The sequence below is a fragment of the Exserohilum turcica genome, assembly GCF_000359705.1.
Source record: "Exserohilum turcica Et28A unplaced genomic scaffold SETTUscaffold_11, whole genome shotgun sequence".
Classification (NCBI taxonomy): domain Eukaryota; kingdom Fungi; phylum Ascomycota; class Dothideomycetes; order Pleosporales; family Pleosporaceae; genus Exserohilum; species Exserohilum turcicum.
Window position 1 is genome coordinate 1,202,563 of NW_007359926.1, and position 18,230 is coordinate 1,220,792.

General features: G+C 51.4%; 8 protein-coding genes across 8 annotated transcripts in view; 5 read left to right on the plus strand and 3 right to left on the minus strand.

Annotated features, from left to right (window-relative positions):
- Positions 1-1,180: 1,180 nt before the first annotated feature.
- Positions 1,181-2,680, plus strand: SETTUDRAFT_126373 (uncharacterized protein; the record flags this gene model as incomplete). The annotated part of the gene is made up of 3 exons (XM_008024029.1): positions 1,181-1,235; positions 1,284-1,482; positions 1,537-2,680. Coding segments are annotated over exons 2-3 (1,335 nt in total), but the record flags the coding sequence as incomplete, so codon positions are not given.
- A 2,791-nt stretch (positions 2,681-5,471) lies between these two features.
- Positions 5,472-9,061, minus strand: SETTUDRAFT_175424 (uncharacterized protein; the record flags this gene model as incomplete). The annotated part of the gene is made up of 2 exons (XM_008024030.1): positions 5,472-8,858; positions 8,911-9,061. 2 exons carry the CDS (start codon positions 9,059-9,061, stop codon positions 5,563-5,565), a joined length of 3,447 nt encoding a protein of 1,148 aa, XP_008022221.1. The 3' UTR covers positions 5,472-5,562.
- A 498-nt stretch (positions 9,062-9,559) lies between these two features.
- On the plus strand, positions 9,560-10,617 carry SETTUDRAFT_103274 (uncharacterized protein; the record flags this gene model as incomplete). Its single annotated transcript, XM_008024031.1, has 2 exons — positions 9,560-10,340; positions 10,391-10,617. The coding sequence occupies 2 exons, from the start codon at positions 9,560-9,562 to the stop codon at positions 10,615-10,617; spliced, it is 1,008 nt and encodes a 335-aa protein (XP_008022222.1).
- Positions 10,618-11,006: 389 nt separating this feature from the next.
- On the plus strand, positions 11,007-12,084 carry SETTUDRAFT_167255 (uncharacterized protein; the record flags this gene model as incomplete). Its single annotated transcript, XM_008024032.1, has 2 exons — positions 11,007-11,278; positions 11,327-12,084. Coding segments are annotated over 2 exons (928 nt in total), but the record flags the coding sequence as incomplete, so codon positions are not given.
- Positions 12,085-13,113: 1,029 nt separating this feature from the next.
- SETTUDRAFT_167256 (uncharacterized protein) lies at positions 13,114-14,040 on the plus strand. The gene is made up of 2 exons (XM_008024033.1): positions 13,114-13,215; positions 13,308-14,040. The coding sequence occupies exons 1-2, from the start codon at positions 13,127-13,129 to the stop codon at positions 13,966-13,968; spliced, it is 750 nt and encodes a 249-aa protein (XP_008022224.1). The 5' UTR covers positions 13,114-13,126; the 3' UTR covers positions 13,969-14,040.
- Positions 14,041-14,086: 46 nt separating this feature from the next.
- Positions 14,087-14,937, minus strand: SETTUDRAFT_25630 (uncharacterized protein; the record flags this gene model as incomplete). Its single annotated transcript, XM_008023650.1, has 3 exons — positions 14,087-14,256; positions 14,313-14,640; positions 14,662-14,937. The coding sequence occupies 3 exons, from the start codon at positions 14,935-14,937 to the stop codon at positions 14,087-14,089; spliced, it is 774 nt and encodes a 257-aa protein (XP_008021841.1).
- Positions 14,938-15,469: 532 nt separating this feature from the next.
- On the plus strand, positions 15,470-16,182 carry SETTUDRAFT_158958 (uncharacterized protein; the record flags this gene model as incomplete). The annotated part of the gene is made up of 2 exons (XM_008024034.1): positions 15,470-15,651; positions 15,717-16,182. The coding sequence occupies 2 exons, from the start codon at positions 15,470-15,472 to the stop codon at positions 16,180-16,182; spliced, it is 648 nt and encodes a 215-aa protein (XP_008022225.1).
- Positions 16,183-17,198: 1,016 nt separating this feature from the next.
- SETTUDRAFT_103177 (uncharacterized protein) overlaps positions 17,199-18,230 on the minus strand; it is a gene marked incomplete at both ends in the record, with an annotated part of 1,979 nt that continues 947 nt past the window's right edge. Inside the window, one exon of the mRNA XM_008024035.1 lies at positions 17,199-18,026. Coding sequence (XP_008022226.1) covers positions 17,199-18,026 — 828 coding nt within the window. The remainder of the gene's footprint in view (positions 18,027-18,230) is intronic.

Below are 18,230 nucleotides of genomic sequence, written 5' to 3' on the forward strand. Positions count from 1 at the left end.
CGCCTCCCTGACTACATCAGTCCCTCCCCCTTGTTCCATACTTTCTTCAACTTTCTGTACTTTGACGCCTTTATGCACCTCTCTCTCTCTCTCTCTCTCTCTCTCTCCTCTCTCCTCTCTCCCCTCGCCAACTCGCCTCCTTTTCTTTTTCAAAGTGAGATAAACATCACACTTCCCCATACTAATGCTGATGCTAATGCTACGTCAAGTTTTTTTTTCTTCTTTCCCCCCCGCCATGTTCGCTTCGCGAAACGAACCCGTTTTGAGCGCCTGCTGGAGCTTGATGTGATGAGTGTGGACTTTGGCGAGGGACATGACTCGACTCGATTTGGAGGCGAGAAACGAGAGGCGAGAGAAACCATGCAACCATAACCAGGATAGAAGAAACTATGTAAGTGCCGAGGTGAAAAACCCGAGGAATTAAAGTTACCGCCGTCAACTCTGTGTTTTATTTGTTTTTTCGGTTTTGGGTTTCCTTTTTTTTCCTTCCCCCACACACAGTGGTTATACAGCGCATTAGTGTTAGTGTTAGTGTTAGCAAGGACGCGGGCGTGTGGACAAGTAGCAGCACATGGAGTCGAATAACAAATTCTCTATCCCTCGGAAAGCATGAGCAAAAAAAAAGAAGAAACAGAAACAAAATGAAGGGGCTAGTAAGTATGAATGGACAATGACGTAGACATGTAGGGGGGAGGCTTGTTTTGGTATCGGGGAAAAGAAAAGAGAGAGGTAGGAAAGTGGTAAGTAGGGTGTTTTGGAGAGAAATGGTTGGGGCAATGCGTCTGGGGAAGTTGATGTACCAGTGCTGAGCACAACAACATCTAATCTACCACTATTGCATTTTATCGGCTCATTTGAGTTGCAAAGGCGTGGCTATGCTATACGCCACTGCGCGCTCAGCTCCAGCAGCTGCGCCCACACGCCTCAGCCGCTACAGCTGATTCATGGGTACCATTGGCGCACCGCACGGCTAACCACACGGCGCAATCCCCTCATCCTTCAGCTCTTTACCTGAGGCCCCGCCTGCAGCCTAGCCTTCTGCTCTCAGCCTCGTCACCGACCGATAGAAAGGACCCCGCTCGTCATGCACGCTCGCCATGTATCCACCGATCTGGCCTGGCACGCTCCGCGATACCACGTAGGTTCACGTCAGTTTCACCAAGTATATGACATCCGGGGCGTAGAGAGTTACTATCGCTCATACAAATATATGCAAAGTAACGTACAATAGCGAGGTAATGGTGCATATCCATCTTCAGATGTGCTTTAACCAACATATATAGGGGTAAACATGTTTTGGGTGGTCCCTCGCTCCGTTAATATTCTTTTTACCGGGCGCTCAGAACTCTTAAGCCGAATTGAGAGCGAGTTCCGAAACAACAATGCTGGCACGACAGAGCAGAAGCGGCTAGTCATCACAGGCGTAGGCGGCATAGGGAAGAGCGAAGTGTGCTTGAGGGCTGCAAAACTACTGCGCGATGAGTGCGTTACAGCTTTATTATGCTACCTGTTGCCACATCTCCTAACAGTTCACAGCTTCGACGGCGTATTTTGGGTTGATGTCAGCAGCCCGCCGACTGCCATAAGCGGCTTCCAAGCTATTGCGGAAGAGCTGGGATTGCATGACGAAAGCATTGGTGCATCTCTCCATATGCTTGCAAAGCTCCAGAGACGCTGGTTGTTGCTCTTGGATAACGCGAACGATCCAGAGTTTGACTATTCGGCGTACATTCCGTCTGGCACTCAAGGTGCTGTGATCATGACATCCCGCATACCTGAGTGCAGCCGGTACAGTACGCTACCGGTCGAAGTGCTTGAGGGCCTGGAGGAAGAGCATTCGATACAACTTCTGCTCAAAGCTGCCCGCGTTCCAAAAACATCTTTGCACTCTTCCAAAGAGCAGGCAGAGGCTATCGTACAACTGTTAGGATCACATACGCTAGCGCTTATCCAAGCTGGTGCCTATATTGCAGAAGGGCACTGTCAGCTAGATCAATATGCAGAAAATTACAAGCAGCTACGTACGAGGCTACTCGAGAATAATCCTACCCAGCAGCAGTCAAAGTATCAACATGTTTACGTAACCTTCAAGGCTTTGGTTGAGGCGCTGAACAATTCTCATGATGAGATGGGCCAAGATGCTTTAGACCTGCTTGGAGTTCTTTCTATGATGCACTCTAGCATGGTGCCACTTGAAATCTTTCAAGACACTTGGAAAGGAGCTCGGTGCATACTTGAGGACGATGACGACCAGAGAGACGAGGCAGGCACTCTCAGACAATGGCACGTATGCCAGCTACCTGAGTTCATCCCCACACAAGCAGACAAGTGGGATTACCAACGGCTAGATAACGCTATAAATCTACTTACCTCCCTCTCGCTGTTGAAAAGAGGTCTCGTAGACGGCGTAGAAGGATTGTCGTTCCATCCGCTTGTCCATGAATGGGCGAGAGATCGACTGCACCAGGAGCAGCAGCAAACGGCCTGGGTACGTGCAGGATGCATCCTTGCCTTATCGTGGAACCAGTCAGAGACCCGGAAAGAATACGAGAGCCATTTGAGACCGCATTTGCACGCTTTCCTGTCGCTCAGAACGAACAAAATCCTTTCTTTCGGCCCACCAGGCACGATATTGCCTATATTGCTGAGATGTGGCTGGGTGCTGAACAAGATGAGGGAAGGTAACTTGCTCGCGCTCGTGATACGAGACATGTATGGTGCTCTTGGGATAGAACCGTCGGATCCGTCACGAGAGCATATACAGATATGCAACCTGGATGCAATCAACCTGTGTCGCCCAGACCATACTGAGCAGGCCTTGAGGCTCCTGAAGCACGACTTCAAGGTTAGCGAGGTTTTACTGACAGACGGTGATAATTATTCCCTGGTATTGGGGTATACGTTTGCTAATGAGTACCTGATTGGAGGGCAAAAAAATATGGCTGGAGCGCTGCTAGAGAGCCTCGTCAAGTCGGCAGAGACTATGCTGTCAAAGACCAATATCTCTCTTTTAGTTGAGCCTCATCAAGATGCTGATAATACTACGATTGCAGCCAGCACACGGTATCGGCTTTATTGGGGCTGTGTAGGTCTTCCGATAGATATCCAGTTGGCTTTCGTGGCTAATATTATTCTACAGAATTGTGGCCACGTAGGTTACGACGACTTTGAAGAAACCATTCCAGGTGCTGTTGCCAGACTCGCTGATCTTTTACGAGTAAATGGAGTTCGATCTCGCGTCAAGTTACGGCTGTCCCATCATAGAGGCCTTTGGATGTATCGATTATGTCTTCTCATTTGGAATGTGGTCCATCATCACATCAAAGCCCTAGGAATACTCCCTAAAGTTTTCATGTTACCCTTCAAAATCATGGGATTATTCATCAAAGCTGTAGGATTGTACTTTGAAGTTTTAAGATTATTCTTCGAAGCAGTTTCCACGCTAAGCACATCTCACTCCGCTACACCAGTACCTGTAGGGCCCTCTGGTCAGAGCAACCCGTTGCCTGTGGCTAGTGGTGGACAGAATACCGCACAATCGACCAATCCAGTGCCCAATATTGTATATCATCCAAACGGTGCTCCGGTAACAACTCAAGCTGTAGCTACGCAGTACCAACAGCCGCCTCCGAGCCCTCGGAATGACTATATGCTGTTGTGCGCACACGACCAACGCTGGTTAGCCACTCGGGAAGACTTGGACGTAGCCCAGATAAAGTCCGACCGACAGCTTTCGACTCATTCCAGAACCGGATTAACAAGCGGAAAAGCTGGATTTGCAGGACCATCGGCCTGAAGACTGTTCAGGGCATCTCTTTCGTAAAAGTAAGTAATTCCCAGCCTACTCAACACGATTGGAATTTACCGTCAAGACACGGAATTAACGAGGACACAGTTTGCGCTCCGTGAAGACCAAGAGGTAGATCTCCTCCAACCCGGTGAAATACCACCTCCTATGGAGCAGCACTACGACTTCAACGAGCGGAATCCAGGCCGCATCCCGCCCATTGGCAACAACTACCTCATGCATCGCTTCTCGAACAGCACTCACTGCCGAGACAGCACATTCTGCCTCGACCAGATTCCAAAACGCATAGGCAGCCGACCAAAAATGGGCTCCAAGCCCGATGGCTTCACGGGGTGGGGGCTTTTCTTCGAGGAGAGCCTCGACATGTTCCGACTCTGCATCTGGGGCACCGCCATGTTCCTCGTCAGTCTGGTATTTGGCGTCGCGTGGGCAAAAGAAAAGAATAGCGTGCAGGATGGATTCGCGGTTGCCTCGTATATTCTTGGGTTCCAAGTCCTGGCTATGGGGACGATCCAGCAGGCGATATCTAGTAAGATGGTTTGAATGCCTGTGTGTGTGTGTTGTGGGAATAAATAGTCGTGCCATTCTTGTACTTTGGCCAAACTATGTACTTGCATGATTGAAATAATAGTATGAGGGAAAAAAAGAAAAAAGAAAACAAGCAGAGTATAGTCCAAAGTAACTCTCAAAGGAGCCCGAGAGATCCCCCCACCACCTAGCACGCATCGTAGAATAATACATTGTATGTATGTATGTATGTATGTTAGCATATACGGTGTCTTCGCCAAATGAGGTATAGATCGACCCCTGAATTTTTTTTCGGCTCTTCAACTCTATGTAGCAGAGTACTCGTGCTATCGCCCATTTCTTCACAAACATAATACAATATGATACAATACAATACAATACAATATGATAGAAAAGAAAAGAAAGGAAAGGAAAAGAAAGGAAAGGAAAGGAAAGGAAAGGAAAGGAAAGGAAAGAGAAAAGTAGGAAAAGGAAATCATGTTACAACGGGTGTATAAGACATGCCTTCATTCTTTTTATACATCTCCATCCATTTCGGGCTCAACTGCTGCTGTACGATAAAACAAGACAAGACTAGACAAGACAAGTCAAGGCAAGAGAAGACAAGACAAGGCGTCGAGTACTCAAAACGCACACGTACTTTTCCATATTTGAAATTCCTTCTGCCTGTGTGTGTGTGTGTGTGTGTGTGGAAAGTGTCATGTTATTATCATTATGGGTTTGAATTTTCGTTGCAAAGTGGTAGGATAGATGCTATGTACGTAGTGTTATTTTGCTCTTATTCAGTAGCTTTTCACCATCTTCTTCTTTTTTTCTTTTTTCGCAAGAGCAAGGGTTCACATTCACATTCACAGTCAACTAGATTTAGAATGTGCAGTACATAGTATTTGAGATTGAGAAACGAAAGATATGGATATATAGTGGGCGGCTGATATTAAGCAATGTGCAAAAAAAACGACGAGGATTGTGTTCCATAGTTGAGAGAGAGGGAAAGAGGAGATCATAGTTGGAACTGATATACATCATACATAGGAGGATCAAGCAAGTAAAAAAAAGAGTTTTTAGTCGTAATTTCATCCTACATACATACTTACATGTACGCACGCATGCATGTACGCAAATATCAAAATGCGTTAGAAAAATATGCTACAACAGAATATCATTATAAACAAAAAGAAACGGGGAAAAAAGAAGCATCCCAAGTGCAACCCCCTCAATGCCTAGAATCAAACTCTTGCCGCTCTGTGCGCAGCGCCAGTACGAGAAGGTGAATACTGGCTCGGCAGCCAGGACTTACCAGGCATGTCCTTATTAACCGTGCGTTTGTGCGAGGTGCCCCAAACTGCACCAGTAGAGACGTAATTCGCCATTCGTTCGTACATTTGGATTTCCTGAGCAGACAGTGGCTCTCCCATGTCAATCTGGTCCGTGTCATCTGCGGACTGCGACTTGCGGGTGGGTGGGCTGCGGAAGGGTCTCATGATATCGCGGAGCTCGTCGTCGGTGGACGAGATTTGGGCTTTGATGTATGCGATTGCAGACGGAGATGTAGTGTCGGAGCCCGAGAGGGTGTTCATGATGGGTGTGCGGGGCGTGTAGGCGTGTGTGTATTTCTGGGGCATTGGTGGTGATTTCGGCTGAACCGAGGCTTCCAGCTGTGCCTCTGTACCCTTATCGAGAAGGGCTATGATGTCAAGGCTCTCGCCGTGTGGTATCGCTTCTTTGTTGCTGGGCGTAATGCAATCCATATCTACCTCCTTTCTCAAGACATGGTCAATGTCGACTGCAGAGAAGTAGGCGCAAGACTGCGGAAGCTGGTCGATGCCCATTTGCTGTGCAAACATGGCGCGTGTCCATACATTGGCCACTTGCAACGCCATTGCTGCCTTGTATTTGTGTTCCTCCTTGACCAGATATCTGATCTCGTCATGTACGGTAATGGCTAGGCGGCAATCGATGTTGTAGCGACGAGTGAGGTAATCCATGGATACAATGAGGAGATGGAGGTAGTCCACGCCCGAAGACTGAATAGCCCAGTTGATTCGCGAAGTCATGAAGCCGCCTTTTGAGAGGTATCGTCTCTGCAGGGCCTCGGTGATGGCAGCACCAAGCACTGGTGTCCTTGGCCTTTCCTGTTCTGCAAAGTCTTCGAGTCTGTTGAAGACGAACGATTCGGTCCCACCGCGCCAGAATGTTCTTTCGTGCAGTGTTTTCCGTGTAACTTTCTTGCCCTTTGTGTTCTGATACAATGCCTCTGCTGTCTTGATCGTTTCTTCGTCGGTCAAGGACGGATTGAACTGCCGTAATAAGGTTGCAGCAAACTTCAGACCCGCACCGTAGATACGACCATAATTGAACACTTTGGCGTCATTCCTGGAAATTCCCAAGATGGACGCTGTTCGTGAATGCAGATCAGTGCCTGCTGCCTTGGTACCCTCAAGTGTCATGAAGCCAACGGCATTACCACCGTGCATCTTGAATGTCGCGTCGCCAATCAGACTAGCAATCCAGAGCTCCTGAGAATCGACATCGGCTCCAACGAAACAGTATCCCTTGGGCGCCCGTACCATGGATTTGAGCTCGGAACCAACGCGATTCTTCTTCGCATTGCTCGCTGTAAGCCATGTATTCTCAACCGCACGCCTCGTAATAGTACCCATGGGAATGATCTGTGGCAATATGAAGCCAACCTTTGTCCCCGGGCCCTCGTTAGAGGACGATGCTAGCGTAGGCGAATTGCCTGCTTCTTTATTGTAAACGACCATCTGCGTCATGATCCTGTCTCTTGCGCTGATCCAATATGAGCATGAAGCATTCATCTCCAATGCTTCTTTAGCATAATCGTATTCCGAGCCAAGCTTCCCTTTCTCAAAGTACTGCAGATAGCTCTTGGCAAGCGGATTCGAACATCTGGCAAGGGGCCCGTCCTTGTGTGGTATCTTGTAGTACGCGTGAGCGGTGTCGTCGCGCAGTTTCAGATCTTCTTCTTCAGACATGTCCAGCTCTTTTATTCCCTTTTCGCTGTAGGCAGACACTTGGTCCATGGGCACGCGGTAGGTCCACCCGTGTGTGTTAGACCATACTAGTGGATATCCGTCCCAGGCCAGCCTCAGCAGGATTGGCGTTAACCGTGTTCGCACGGTAAGAGTCATGGGTGCGTCATTCTTGGCAAACAGATCCTTGTACCATTTGGGCATTCCTGGTTTCTTTTGTCGTGCTGCAGGCCGCGGTGGGTCGCCCTTCTTCTTTCCTTTGACCATCTTCACCTCCTGGCCTGACCAGTCCAGCTGGCCTAGCCAGGGATCATTCTTGTACACGTCTGGCTTGTCCTTGACCTCGAGTGCCTTTTCTGTGAGGGCAACCAGCCTTTCTTTTACGCCATTGTCTAGCCTGTTGTACGTGGCCTCGGCGTTGTTGATGTAGGCATCCCACGTTTCGTCGACAGGGAGTATCTCGGCAGCCAAAAACCGCAGCGCGGCGAAGCTGACAGGATGTGGACATGTCTCGAGGAAGAGTGGGAAAACCTTTTGGTAGACGCTGTGTGTAATTTCAACATCCGTGGCGCAATAGCCGAGTAGCTCATCCAGCATGCCGCACACGCCTGGACGGTCAAGTTCACCAAAGTACTCTCTTTGTGCTTTGTCAATGGTGATGTTGCAATGGAATTGGGCGACATCTCGTAACGAATTGATTGCGCTCCGTCCTATCCAAAGCTCCTCTTCTTCGTCGTCCAGCAGAGCGCCCCCGCTCAGCACCGTCGACAAATCTGCATTCTCATCTGCCGTGGCCATCTTGTCTCGCTGCTCTCGGGTTTTCTTGTGCTTCATCCACGAGGGGCGTTGGCGCGAGCACATGCCGTTGGAGGCAACGTGCAGTGACATGGTATCCACGAAAGCATTTTTGGACTGGGCAATGTTGTACTCTTCTGCTATACGAGCCCTGTCGTAGCCAATGTTGTGCCCAACAATGACGCGGGGGATTGATGGGTCTCCCAGGGGAATCAGATGGCGATCCGACTTGGACTCTCCCAGCAGCCAGGGCGACAGCCAAGCGTACCAGGCTGTTGGACTGACTGCACATGCCATGCACGCAAACGACGTCTGCTTCCACATAACTTCGGTGTCGAAGGTGAGCAAGGTTTCATCGGGGGCATCCACTGCCTCTGTGGTGCCGTCGGTGTTGTACTTTGTCCAGCCGCTGCGTCGCACCCATTTTTGTGGCTTTGGCGGGGGGTTTGCCCATGCTAGGGTTTTTGCCATGCCCAAGAAGGGTTCGGCCGTATCCATGCCAAGCTTGTAAAAGTGCTCGTCGAGCGTTGCGCCCTGCAGCTCGGGCATGTCGAAGCCGACGGGCGGGCTCTTGTCCTGGTTTTTCCCGTACAAGTCATGCTTTTTGAGGTGATCCTTGGAGAGGGTGACAAGCTCGTCTGGGGGGAAAGTTTCTGGGCCGGGAAAGACCTGGGAGTGGATGTGCGAAGAAAGATGCTGGACGCCAATGGGACTGAAGCGGGGCTTGGAGGGGACTGGCAGGCGTCAGTATACAGCGAAAGGATTTGCATGGCGGTGCGGACAGACTGTTTAGACTTTTCGCTTTGGCGTCATTGCTTTTGGTGGCGGCGAAGCATCTCCGTGGCGGGAGATTGATATTGGCAAAGGGCGTTTGCGCAGGCAGCGGCCGGGGTGCGTGGGCGGCGTGGACGGTGCGGGGGCGGCATGGGGGGCGCATCGTGGACAATGGCGCAGGAGTCAGCGGGCGCACGGCAGCGAGAGCATGGCGGCGTGGAGGAGCAATGGCAATGGCAATGGCGGCGGCGGATTTTTTCGAGCAGCGCGGCGGCGGCGTGTCGTCATGGTGGTTTGGCTAGGCACGGCCCAGGCGACTAAGAGAGCCAAACTTTCCCAGGGCTTGGCATCCGGTCCCATGTGCGCTCAGCCCTACTTGTAAGTACGTGGGGCAGTGCGAGTGCGAGTGCGAGCAATGCAAATGACATGGCATGGCTGCATGCATGCATCCAGCATCCATGTTCTCTTTTGCAGCCGTGGCAGCACGCCCGAGCCGATGCGCGATCGCTGCAGCGCCATCCAGCACCCAGCTGGCGCCTCCTGCGACACCATGCCCAGCCCAGCCTCGCCCGCGTGTCGATGGTGAAGGAGCTGGCTGCTGCTCTCGCTGACGCGATCTGCCTGCTGCTACCGCCCGTCAATCGCCCTCGCCCTCGCCACCATGTCGGCCGCTTCTGCCCATCCCGACGACGACGGCCATGCCACGGCCTTGCCCTCGCCCTCGCTCTCGCCCTCGCCCTCACCTCCCCCTGACCACGCGCCCCACGACGGCGACGGCCTGACGCCTGATAGCCGCGCCTCGTCGGACCTCTTCGCCAGCGACCCGTTCCTTGGCAACGACAACGACAACGACAACGACAACGACAACGCCAACGCCAACGCCAACGCCAACGACGACGCCTCGACGGCCGCTGCCCGCCTCGACGACTTCTACCGTGCGCCGCCGCTGCCCTACACCACCGGCTTCTTCGACCAGATCCTCAACCCAGCCGGCCTCGACCACGCCAGGTACTCGCCCTTTGACTGGCGACCTTTGCGTCCTCTGGAGCCCGACATGCCACCCGCCACCCGCGCACACGCCCAGCCTCCGCCGGCTTCCCCGCGGCCCGACCGCCTGGCCAATGGCTACGTCGACTTGACCAGCGCCCCCGACTCCCCGCCGCGCACGAGAAAGAGGCAGTCGCCCACGCCAGGCCCGTCGGCCAAGCGCCAGAAGAGAGACGACGGAGCAGCCAACGAGGCCAGCCCGCACGACCCCGCGCCTGCAGAGGTGCACGAGGTCGACTTGACGGAAAAGTCGCCGGTTCAGCAAGTCGTGGAGAAGCAGCGCGAAGATGCGGCCAAGGCGCAAACCAAGCCCGACGAGACAGCCACGACATTCAATTCCTTCAACTGCGTCATCTGCATGGACAACCCCACCGATCTCACAGCTACGGCATGTGGTACGTTGGGCTCTGTACTCGCCTGTGTGCATTGGACTAATGAAGGGCAGGCCATTTGTTCTGCCATACCTGCCTCATGGAGGCTCTCATCGCCGGCGAAAATCGCACAGGTCCCCACGAAACCAAACGCTCGCAATGCCCTGTATGCAGAAAGACCATCAGCCGGAACAAGGCGAGCGATGTCATACCATTGCTGCTTAAAAAAGGTCTATCCACACAACCCAGGAAGAAGAAGGCGGTTGCGCCGGCTGTAGCCACCGTACCCAAGGTATCGTGAATGCATTTGGATTTCGCGATGCTTTTTTTTGAGCTTTACATACGAACCCCGTATCTCCTACTAAGTCATTTACTAGCTAGCCCAGAAACAAATACAGCGCGCGCCTCGAAGGTCCATACGACGCACGAGACGGATGGCCGATGATAGCAGTATTGTATGAGTAGAAACTGCAGCACTCGTATAGACTGTCACGATACTATAAAAGGTATTCGTTGGGATGAGCCATCTGCAGGCATGCAGCAACCGCCTGAAATGACATAAGCTGCTGTCTGCCGACTGTATAAGCACTAGCGTCATCAGGATGACGTAGGTAAATAGCTGGTTTGATAGAAGAATAGTCAATCTGCATGGCACTCAGCAACCTCACCTCCTCAACCCTCACCCCTCACCATGTCTCAGGATCCAAAATCTACATCTCAGATTGCCGTTCTCGGCGCTGGTGATGTTGGCGCTACGATTGCGTACTCGCTCATCATGAACCCAGTCGCGGGTGAGATCCTGATGGTGGATCCAAAAGAGGAAGTCCGCGACGCCCAAGTGCAAGACCTCTCTGACGCGACGTTCCACGGCAACACCAGCACGCGCGTGAGAGCAGGAACTCACAAAGAAGCCGGCCAATGTGATGTCGTAGTCATAACCGCTGGCGCAAAGCAGAAGAAAGGTGTGCATTTATGCAAGAGCAGAACAACAAAGGACTAATCAGTCACAGGTGAAAGCCGAACAGACCTCATTGGCCGCAACAAAGCCATTCTCGAGTCGGCAATTGGCGATATGAAACCATTTCGTCAAGACACTGTCCTGCTCCTTGTCGCCAACCCCGTCGACGTTCTCACCTACTTTGCCCAAAAGTTCTCTGGCCTCCCCAAGAACCAAGTTGTTGGCTCCGGTACTTTTCTCGACTCGGCGCGTCTTCGCGGGATTCTTGCCGCCAAGGCTGAAGTCGCTGCATCCAGCATCGACGCCTACGTCTTGGGTGAACACGGTGAATCTCAATTCGTCGCCTGGAGTCTTGCAAGCATCGGCGGCGTACCCCTGGATCAAGTCATTGCATCGGGTGATAGCATCGACAAGAAAGCCATTGCCGAGGAAACAAAGAACAAAGCCACCAACATCATTCAGAGCAAGGGCGCGACAAACTACGGCATCGGGGGCGTCTCAGCGAGTATATGCAAATCTATACTTTTTGACCAGAGCAATATCAGGCCAGTTAGCCATTACCAGGATGACCTAGATGTATGTCTGAGTCTGCCGGCCGTGTTGGGGCGAAAAGGTATTGTGAGGACTGTACCTATGCCATTGAGCGGGGACGAGAGAGAGTTACTGGAGAAGAGTGCGAAGGCGTTGAAGGAGGTTATTAATGCCTAGGTCAGCGGGCGAATCGATGACACTAGTGACTTGGTAATAGACGGGCACTGGTCCCGACAAGTCTTGGCAGGATGTATTCCTCCAAGAGTGGTGATATTGCTGCATTCCCCTCATTCAGCCATGCAATGCCCATTTCGAAAGACAAAGCCGACCCGCGTACAATATTTCCATCTTAAGATTTCCCCGCCATACCCACCATGCTTCAAGTTCAAGCACCCCCTCACCAGAAAAAGTGATACAGCCTGCTAGGCACTCTTGACAGCTTCTTTCATGAGGCCAATCACGTTATAAAGGAGGAACCACATCTCCTAGTACATGCGACCACAGGATACTTAAAAGTGGCTAACCCGTCAGATCTAGCATACACAAAAAGTTTACCGGCACGTTAGTAGTCAGGTGGGTGACCACTGGCGAATCCGTGCTGTTGCATGTTTTTTTCTTTTTTTGCTCCCTGGGTCTCTTTTTTTGTGGAGCAAGCAGCAAGCATAGCCCCCATATGCAGATCCGGCCCATGATCCGTTCAGGCGCCCCACTTGGAAAATTATCACATCTGATTGCCGATCGGGTCACCCTGAGTCACAACCAGAGGATGTGAAAGAGACAAGAAGAAGAAAAGAAACAACAAGAACCACGCAATGAACAATGACGTAGTCGTCGCTTTCTCGGGTATAGTCCAAGTGGGCTGAGAACCAGCGAGCAAAATCCTTACAGCGCATCAATACATACGCCCTGCTTGCATTCGTAAAGAGTGGCTATGCCAACACCACAAGTAGATGTTGGAAGGGCCAAGAAGGTGGGGGGCGCGCATTCGCATTCAGCCACACGCTCCATCCCGCCCAGTCGTTGTTTTCGCTCCGGTCCGCTAGTGTAGGACGGCTACACTGCATGAGTTCGCTTCCTCATCATTTCGACTCATACTTTGTCTGATTGGCCTGTTTCTGTGTTGCCTGTTAGTCATCTTTCTGCCTTCTGCATCTCTCCCATACCCCGATTTTCGTCTACGGGTAAAAAGTGGCATATATATATATGTGCCTGAGGCTACACGTTTACAGCACAACAACACTCTACTAGAGTACCAAATCTGCGCATGTCATTGAGTCTTGATTTCACTTCTACCAACAGCAACAACGGCGGAAATCTCAACATGGCGTCAGACCAAAATCCAATCAAGTTCTTCGACATTGCCTCCGGGCCCCCAAAGCGATGCTATGCGCCCAACCCATGGAAAACACGGTTCGTCTCCCTCCACCCCCTCTCCCTTCCTTCCATCAACTCCCAAAACACTACATGAATTATCAAAGCACCAGCTAAAACCCCCCACCCAGCTACACGCTCAACATCAAAAACGTGCCCTACGCAACCCAATGGGTCGAGCTACCAGATGTAAAATCCACACGGCTAGCCCACAAAGTCGATCCCGTGCGCAAGTTCCCAGACGACACGGATTTCTACACACTACCCATGATTCACGATGTTGCAAACGACACGTGGGTCGGCGACTCCTTCGACATTGCCGTGTACCTGGACGAGCAGTATGCGGAGAGCGGCGAGAAACTGTTTCCCCCGGATAGTATTGGGATCCACCGCGTCTTCAATGCGCATGTTGACGCGCTGTTTACGCGGCACGTGGTGCTGTGCTCGAACTATATGCCGCTGAATCCTGAGACGGCGGAGCAGACGAAGCGCGAGTTTGTGGAGAGACTGCACTTGGAGAGCTGGGAGCAGCTTTGTGTCGAGGGCGAGGCGCGCGAGAAGATTCTCAGGGCGTTTGAGGCCGATATGGAGGATTTTGCTAAGCTCTGGCGGTTTGGCGATCACGGCCCGTTCCTCGAGGGCAAGCGGTTGACGTATGCCGATGTCATTGTGGGTGGGTGGCTCCAGTTTGTCAAGGCCACTCTGCCCGAGTGGGACAGGATTTGTACGTGGCAGGGAGGACGGTGGAAGAGGCTGGTGGATGCGCTGGAGCCGTGGGCCAAGCAGGGGTAGGGGAGTGAGGAGAAACGTGGAGTGAAGTGGTGAGTTGATGATATCTGCCTAGCCTAGTGCTATCACTCTATGAAAAGCTGTTAATGGTTCACGCTTATAATAATACACCTTCAGCTTTCTACGCACTCTTTGTACCCCGAATAACCCACAGCGGATCCAGATGGTCAGGAAGATGTGGCGAGCCTCTCAGAACCGTGCCTCTATCATCCGTGACGCGAAAACCCCTCTCGTCTTTGGCGCAAAGATCCACCGCCTCGACATTCTTCCACCCAGAAAAACAAAGATAATCTGAAAAAAAGTCAGCCATAGCCAAACACGCTTCCCCCCATCTGTCTGCAACTTACCACCGACAAACTCCAATCTCATCAGCTCATTCAGTATCGACCACCTACTAACCACTTTATTCGGAAAACACCGATTACTAATAACCAAATGCACCGTTCCGCCTTCCTTTGTCGCCTCCCGCAACTTTCCCAACACCGTGAGCGGTTCTTTCAGATACTCGACACTAACCACACACGTCGTGGCATCGAACAGCAGGTTCTCGCCCCTCCACGCAGCGCGGATATCGTACGGTGGCTCATTCAAATCCAAGACGCGCCATCTCTCGTGCTTGCTCAAAAACACGCCATTGAGCGCCATTTCCTCTCTGTTGAGGCCCACGCCGTAGATCTGCAGGTCACCCTTCTAAACCGCCTTCTTGACAGCCGTGGGGTAGTACGAATTCCAGCTCGTGCACAGATCGAGGATCTTGCCTGTCCGCGGCAACACCGTCTCGTAGTACTGCTTCAGCCGCGCAATCGCCGCGTCGTCAATGTGCGTGAACAAGCGTGCTTCGCTGTAGAATTGCGCGTCGGGGGTCTCGTCAGAGCGCTCGAAATCCTGGGCTGAGTAGGGCCATGTGTCGTATTTGGGTTTGTATAGTACGGATGGAAAGTGGGAAATCGCGGAAGACGATGAGGATGCCATTGTTGCGGTGGGGCTGCTAGAGAACAAGTTGAACGCGAGGGTGGCGCTATGGCTCAGTGAAGAATATATGCGCCGTGGAGGAGTGGGGAGAGACCGCAAACAGTGAGAGAGTAGTGCCATTGAGCTTCTTTACGTAGTGTTTTCCAGTGCGGCTGTGGCAGAGAAGGCGCGTGTCAAGTGGAAAGGCATGCAGACTGGGTGAATGACGTCAAGACACGCGGGCTCACGTGGAGACGCGAGGGAATAAGTATGCTTTCCTTATTTGGCACTCAAGCCACCATCCAGCTTACTCCAGTGCAGCAGCCATCTTCCTTTCCAAACCGCCTCGTATCAGGCTCTTGGAGAGAATTCGTAATAGGATAGCGCAGACAAGTTCACGGGTCACTTATTCCGAGGCATTCGGAATCCCAGTTCTGTGCTTGCGGGGTTGATGTGTCTGACATACCTACATAGCTATATATAAAAGCGCAGCGTGTCAAGCAATAGTAGAGAAAAAATAATTTCAATAATGCAAGATACGCAAATTTCCAGCATGCCGTCTATCCTCACCACCGCAACACTAACATGCAAGGATCCGCAAGCCCGGCAGCAAGTCATCTCGGCATTTAAGAACATCATCGCGTACACGGCGCCTCACGAGCCAGAGGTGCTGCAGTATGTATGCGCGCTGCTGGAATCAGATGCTACAGACACAAAGATCTACATGATTGAGGAGTATGTTTTTTTTATTTTGTCTGTGTGAATTGAAGAGATAGGGGAGAAGTATTGACAAGATTTAGATACGCAAATCAAGCGGCGAGCGATGCGCACATGGGTACACAGCCAGTGAAGGATCTCATACAGCTGTTTAGCACGAGCGATGTTCTGGTTGAGCCTCCTGAAGTACATAATAGTACGGTTTTGGTCAGGAAGACGATTAACCCAGTGACGACGTCTGCTGTGTCTGATTCCCGCGTCCTTGTGCTAGAACTTTCTGCCTTGGACGCGGGTACATCTGCGAGATCCCCTGAAGATGTGGATGCGGTAGTGGAGAAAGTGCGGAGTAAAGTTCAGGGCCTACGTTCGTTGGTCGTGGCAGAAGACCAGGCGACGAAGAGCATACGCATAGAATGCGCACTGGAAGGCGGGGGCGCGTTGATGAGTTTTCCCGAACTGGTACTTGACGATGAAGCGAGGCCGGTTCACGCTGTCAAGATTATACCCAAGCATGGGTTTCTGAGTCGAGCGAGAAAGAGTAAATTGTAACGTGGAATCCCAGTAGTGGACTTTGCTGCGTATATTCTCAAATAGTGGCCCATGCGCCCAGACTGTCTTATACACGCTCTACATTCCCCTGTTGCCAATTTCAAGATGGATACCAGTTCCTCGTTCGCCAGCCTGGTTTCTTGATTTCCTTAATCTGAGGAATCCACATGTCGAGCCACAAGTTCGTTGATCTTGAGTCCTGGACGGTTGTGCCCTTGCACAAATGGCGTGTACCGTAGAAGTGCCTCCAGTAGTCTTCAAGATCATCTCTCTTGACGCCATGAATGCCAAATCTGTTGCTGTCTGGTGCAACCGTGAACCATCCGAATAGATAGTAGGGCTGTCATGTTGCGTTAGTAAAACCACGACTTGGTCATTGAACAAAACACTGCGCAATTAACATAACAACAGCAATACATCTGGCGTTTCGATATAGCAGCTCTTTTTTCTTTTTATTCCTGAGCATCTTTGCAAGCGCATCTGCTATGTTGTCAGTAATGGCATTTTGCATCACTCCTGAGCTATCTCACCTCATTAGCATGGAACAGTTGGGCACGACTCGCCACAAGTACTATCGCATCGTTTTAAAGATCAGACTTGACTGCGGTACGGCGCCGGAATATCGGCGTAGGACACATGCTCGAAGCGGGCGGAGAAAGCCATACGTCAATTGTCCTCGAAGCCCCGTGGTGTTCGACCCAGCATTGCAACCGGCGAGGCGAGTTTGGTCCACGATACATGCAGTACCCGGGCTGCCGAGTTACTTCAGACCAGCTGATATTGTGGTTGATGGTTTGGTGGCTGTACCCCGTCGATCTCGCAATGAGCCATCCCCGCTGCGGTTTCACCTAGAGCATGTTTAGCTCCGAGTGTATTGCAGTTGCGAATCGAGAAAATCGGCCTCTTTTGTCGAGATGGGGTTCAAAGGTGCTGCATCGTTCTACCGGCTGCTGGTACTGCTGCCCATTGGTTGCGGCCGTTACGTTTTACGGATCCAAGGTGATCGGACCAAATGGTCATTCAGCCAAGAAAGATACAGAAAGCTTCATCTCAAGAAATGTGAAAACTCTACATACCTTATTCCACTCCAGGTCGTTCACTATTAATTGATCTTGGGGTCCGCCGTCGTAATTCCCGAACTCAAGATAGAGACAGGCCTCTCTTCCACCGATCTCTTCTTTGCGGTTTCTGAAAATCCTAGATTCTTCCAGCTTTTGAAAAAGCCACAGCCCCTTTGGATTGTCGGCTTCCATCTGAGTATCGCACCATTGGTGCAATGTTTCGGAGTATCGAGCCCTCTTTTTGTTGCTCCATATATTTGTTGTGAGCAGGGTGTCGAATACAATGGAGCGATCGCAACCAGCTTCTGTGACAGCAAAGCACAGCGTATCTAAGCTTGGTGGTTTTCCTAGCCGCCGATTATGATTGAACAGCTCCACCGCCTCAAGCTTCCGCTTAAGAATAGCTTGCCGTCTGCCTTCAACCGCGATTTTTGCTGTCTCGGGATCATTCCAGTCAACGCTCATGCTCGTGATCCACAGTAGAAACCGAAGGAACTCAATCTTTTCCTGCGACCATGGTCCCCTGAGTAACTTCTTTGGTATGCGGCCTTTTACAAAAGAAAGGCGCGGCAAGTGGCTTCGTGAGAAAATCATCGTGGTTGCATCGTTGAAGTTTGGAGGCCACTGGGCGTCGAAGCAGCCGTCTTCGGGCGTATGGTCACACAGGCAGCCTGCAGTTTCGAATCTCCGTATACACCAGGATTGGAAGAAATCCCATGTCATCCATTTTGAAGCAAAGATCTGCGTCTGTGCTGCGGACTGCTGTGCACGCTGACCATGCACCTCGGTTATTATTGTTCCATTAGAGTCTAGTGAGCTCGAGGCTATGTAAGACTTTGGCCGAGGCCGTTCTAACTAGATTTATTTACAAATACGAGTTTGTGCTTGAAGTGTGTCTGTGGTGCTTCGGCTTTGTCTAGGTAAGCGATAGCTATCGCTTACTAGACGCCTAGTGCTAAAGAGTCATTTTGATAACAGAAAGAGATG

What these genes read in the sequence shown, in the direction of transcription:
- SETTUDRAFT_167256 (XM_008024033.1), top strand. Translation starts at nt 13,127, where the DNA reads ATGGCGTCAGACCAAAATCCAATCAAGTTCTTCGACATTGCCTCCGGG. An exon ending in CCCAACCCATGGAAAACACG is followed by an intron (nt 13,216 to 13,307) that starts GTTCGTCTCCCT and finishes CCCCCCACCCAG; the next exon opens with CTACACGCTCAACATCAAAA.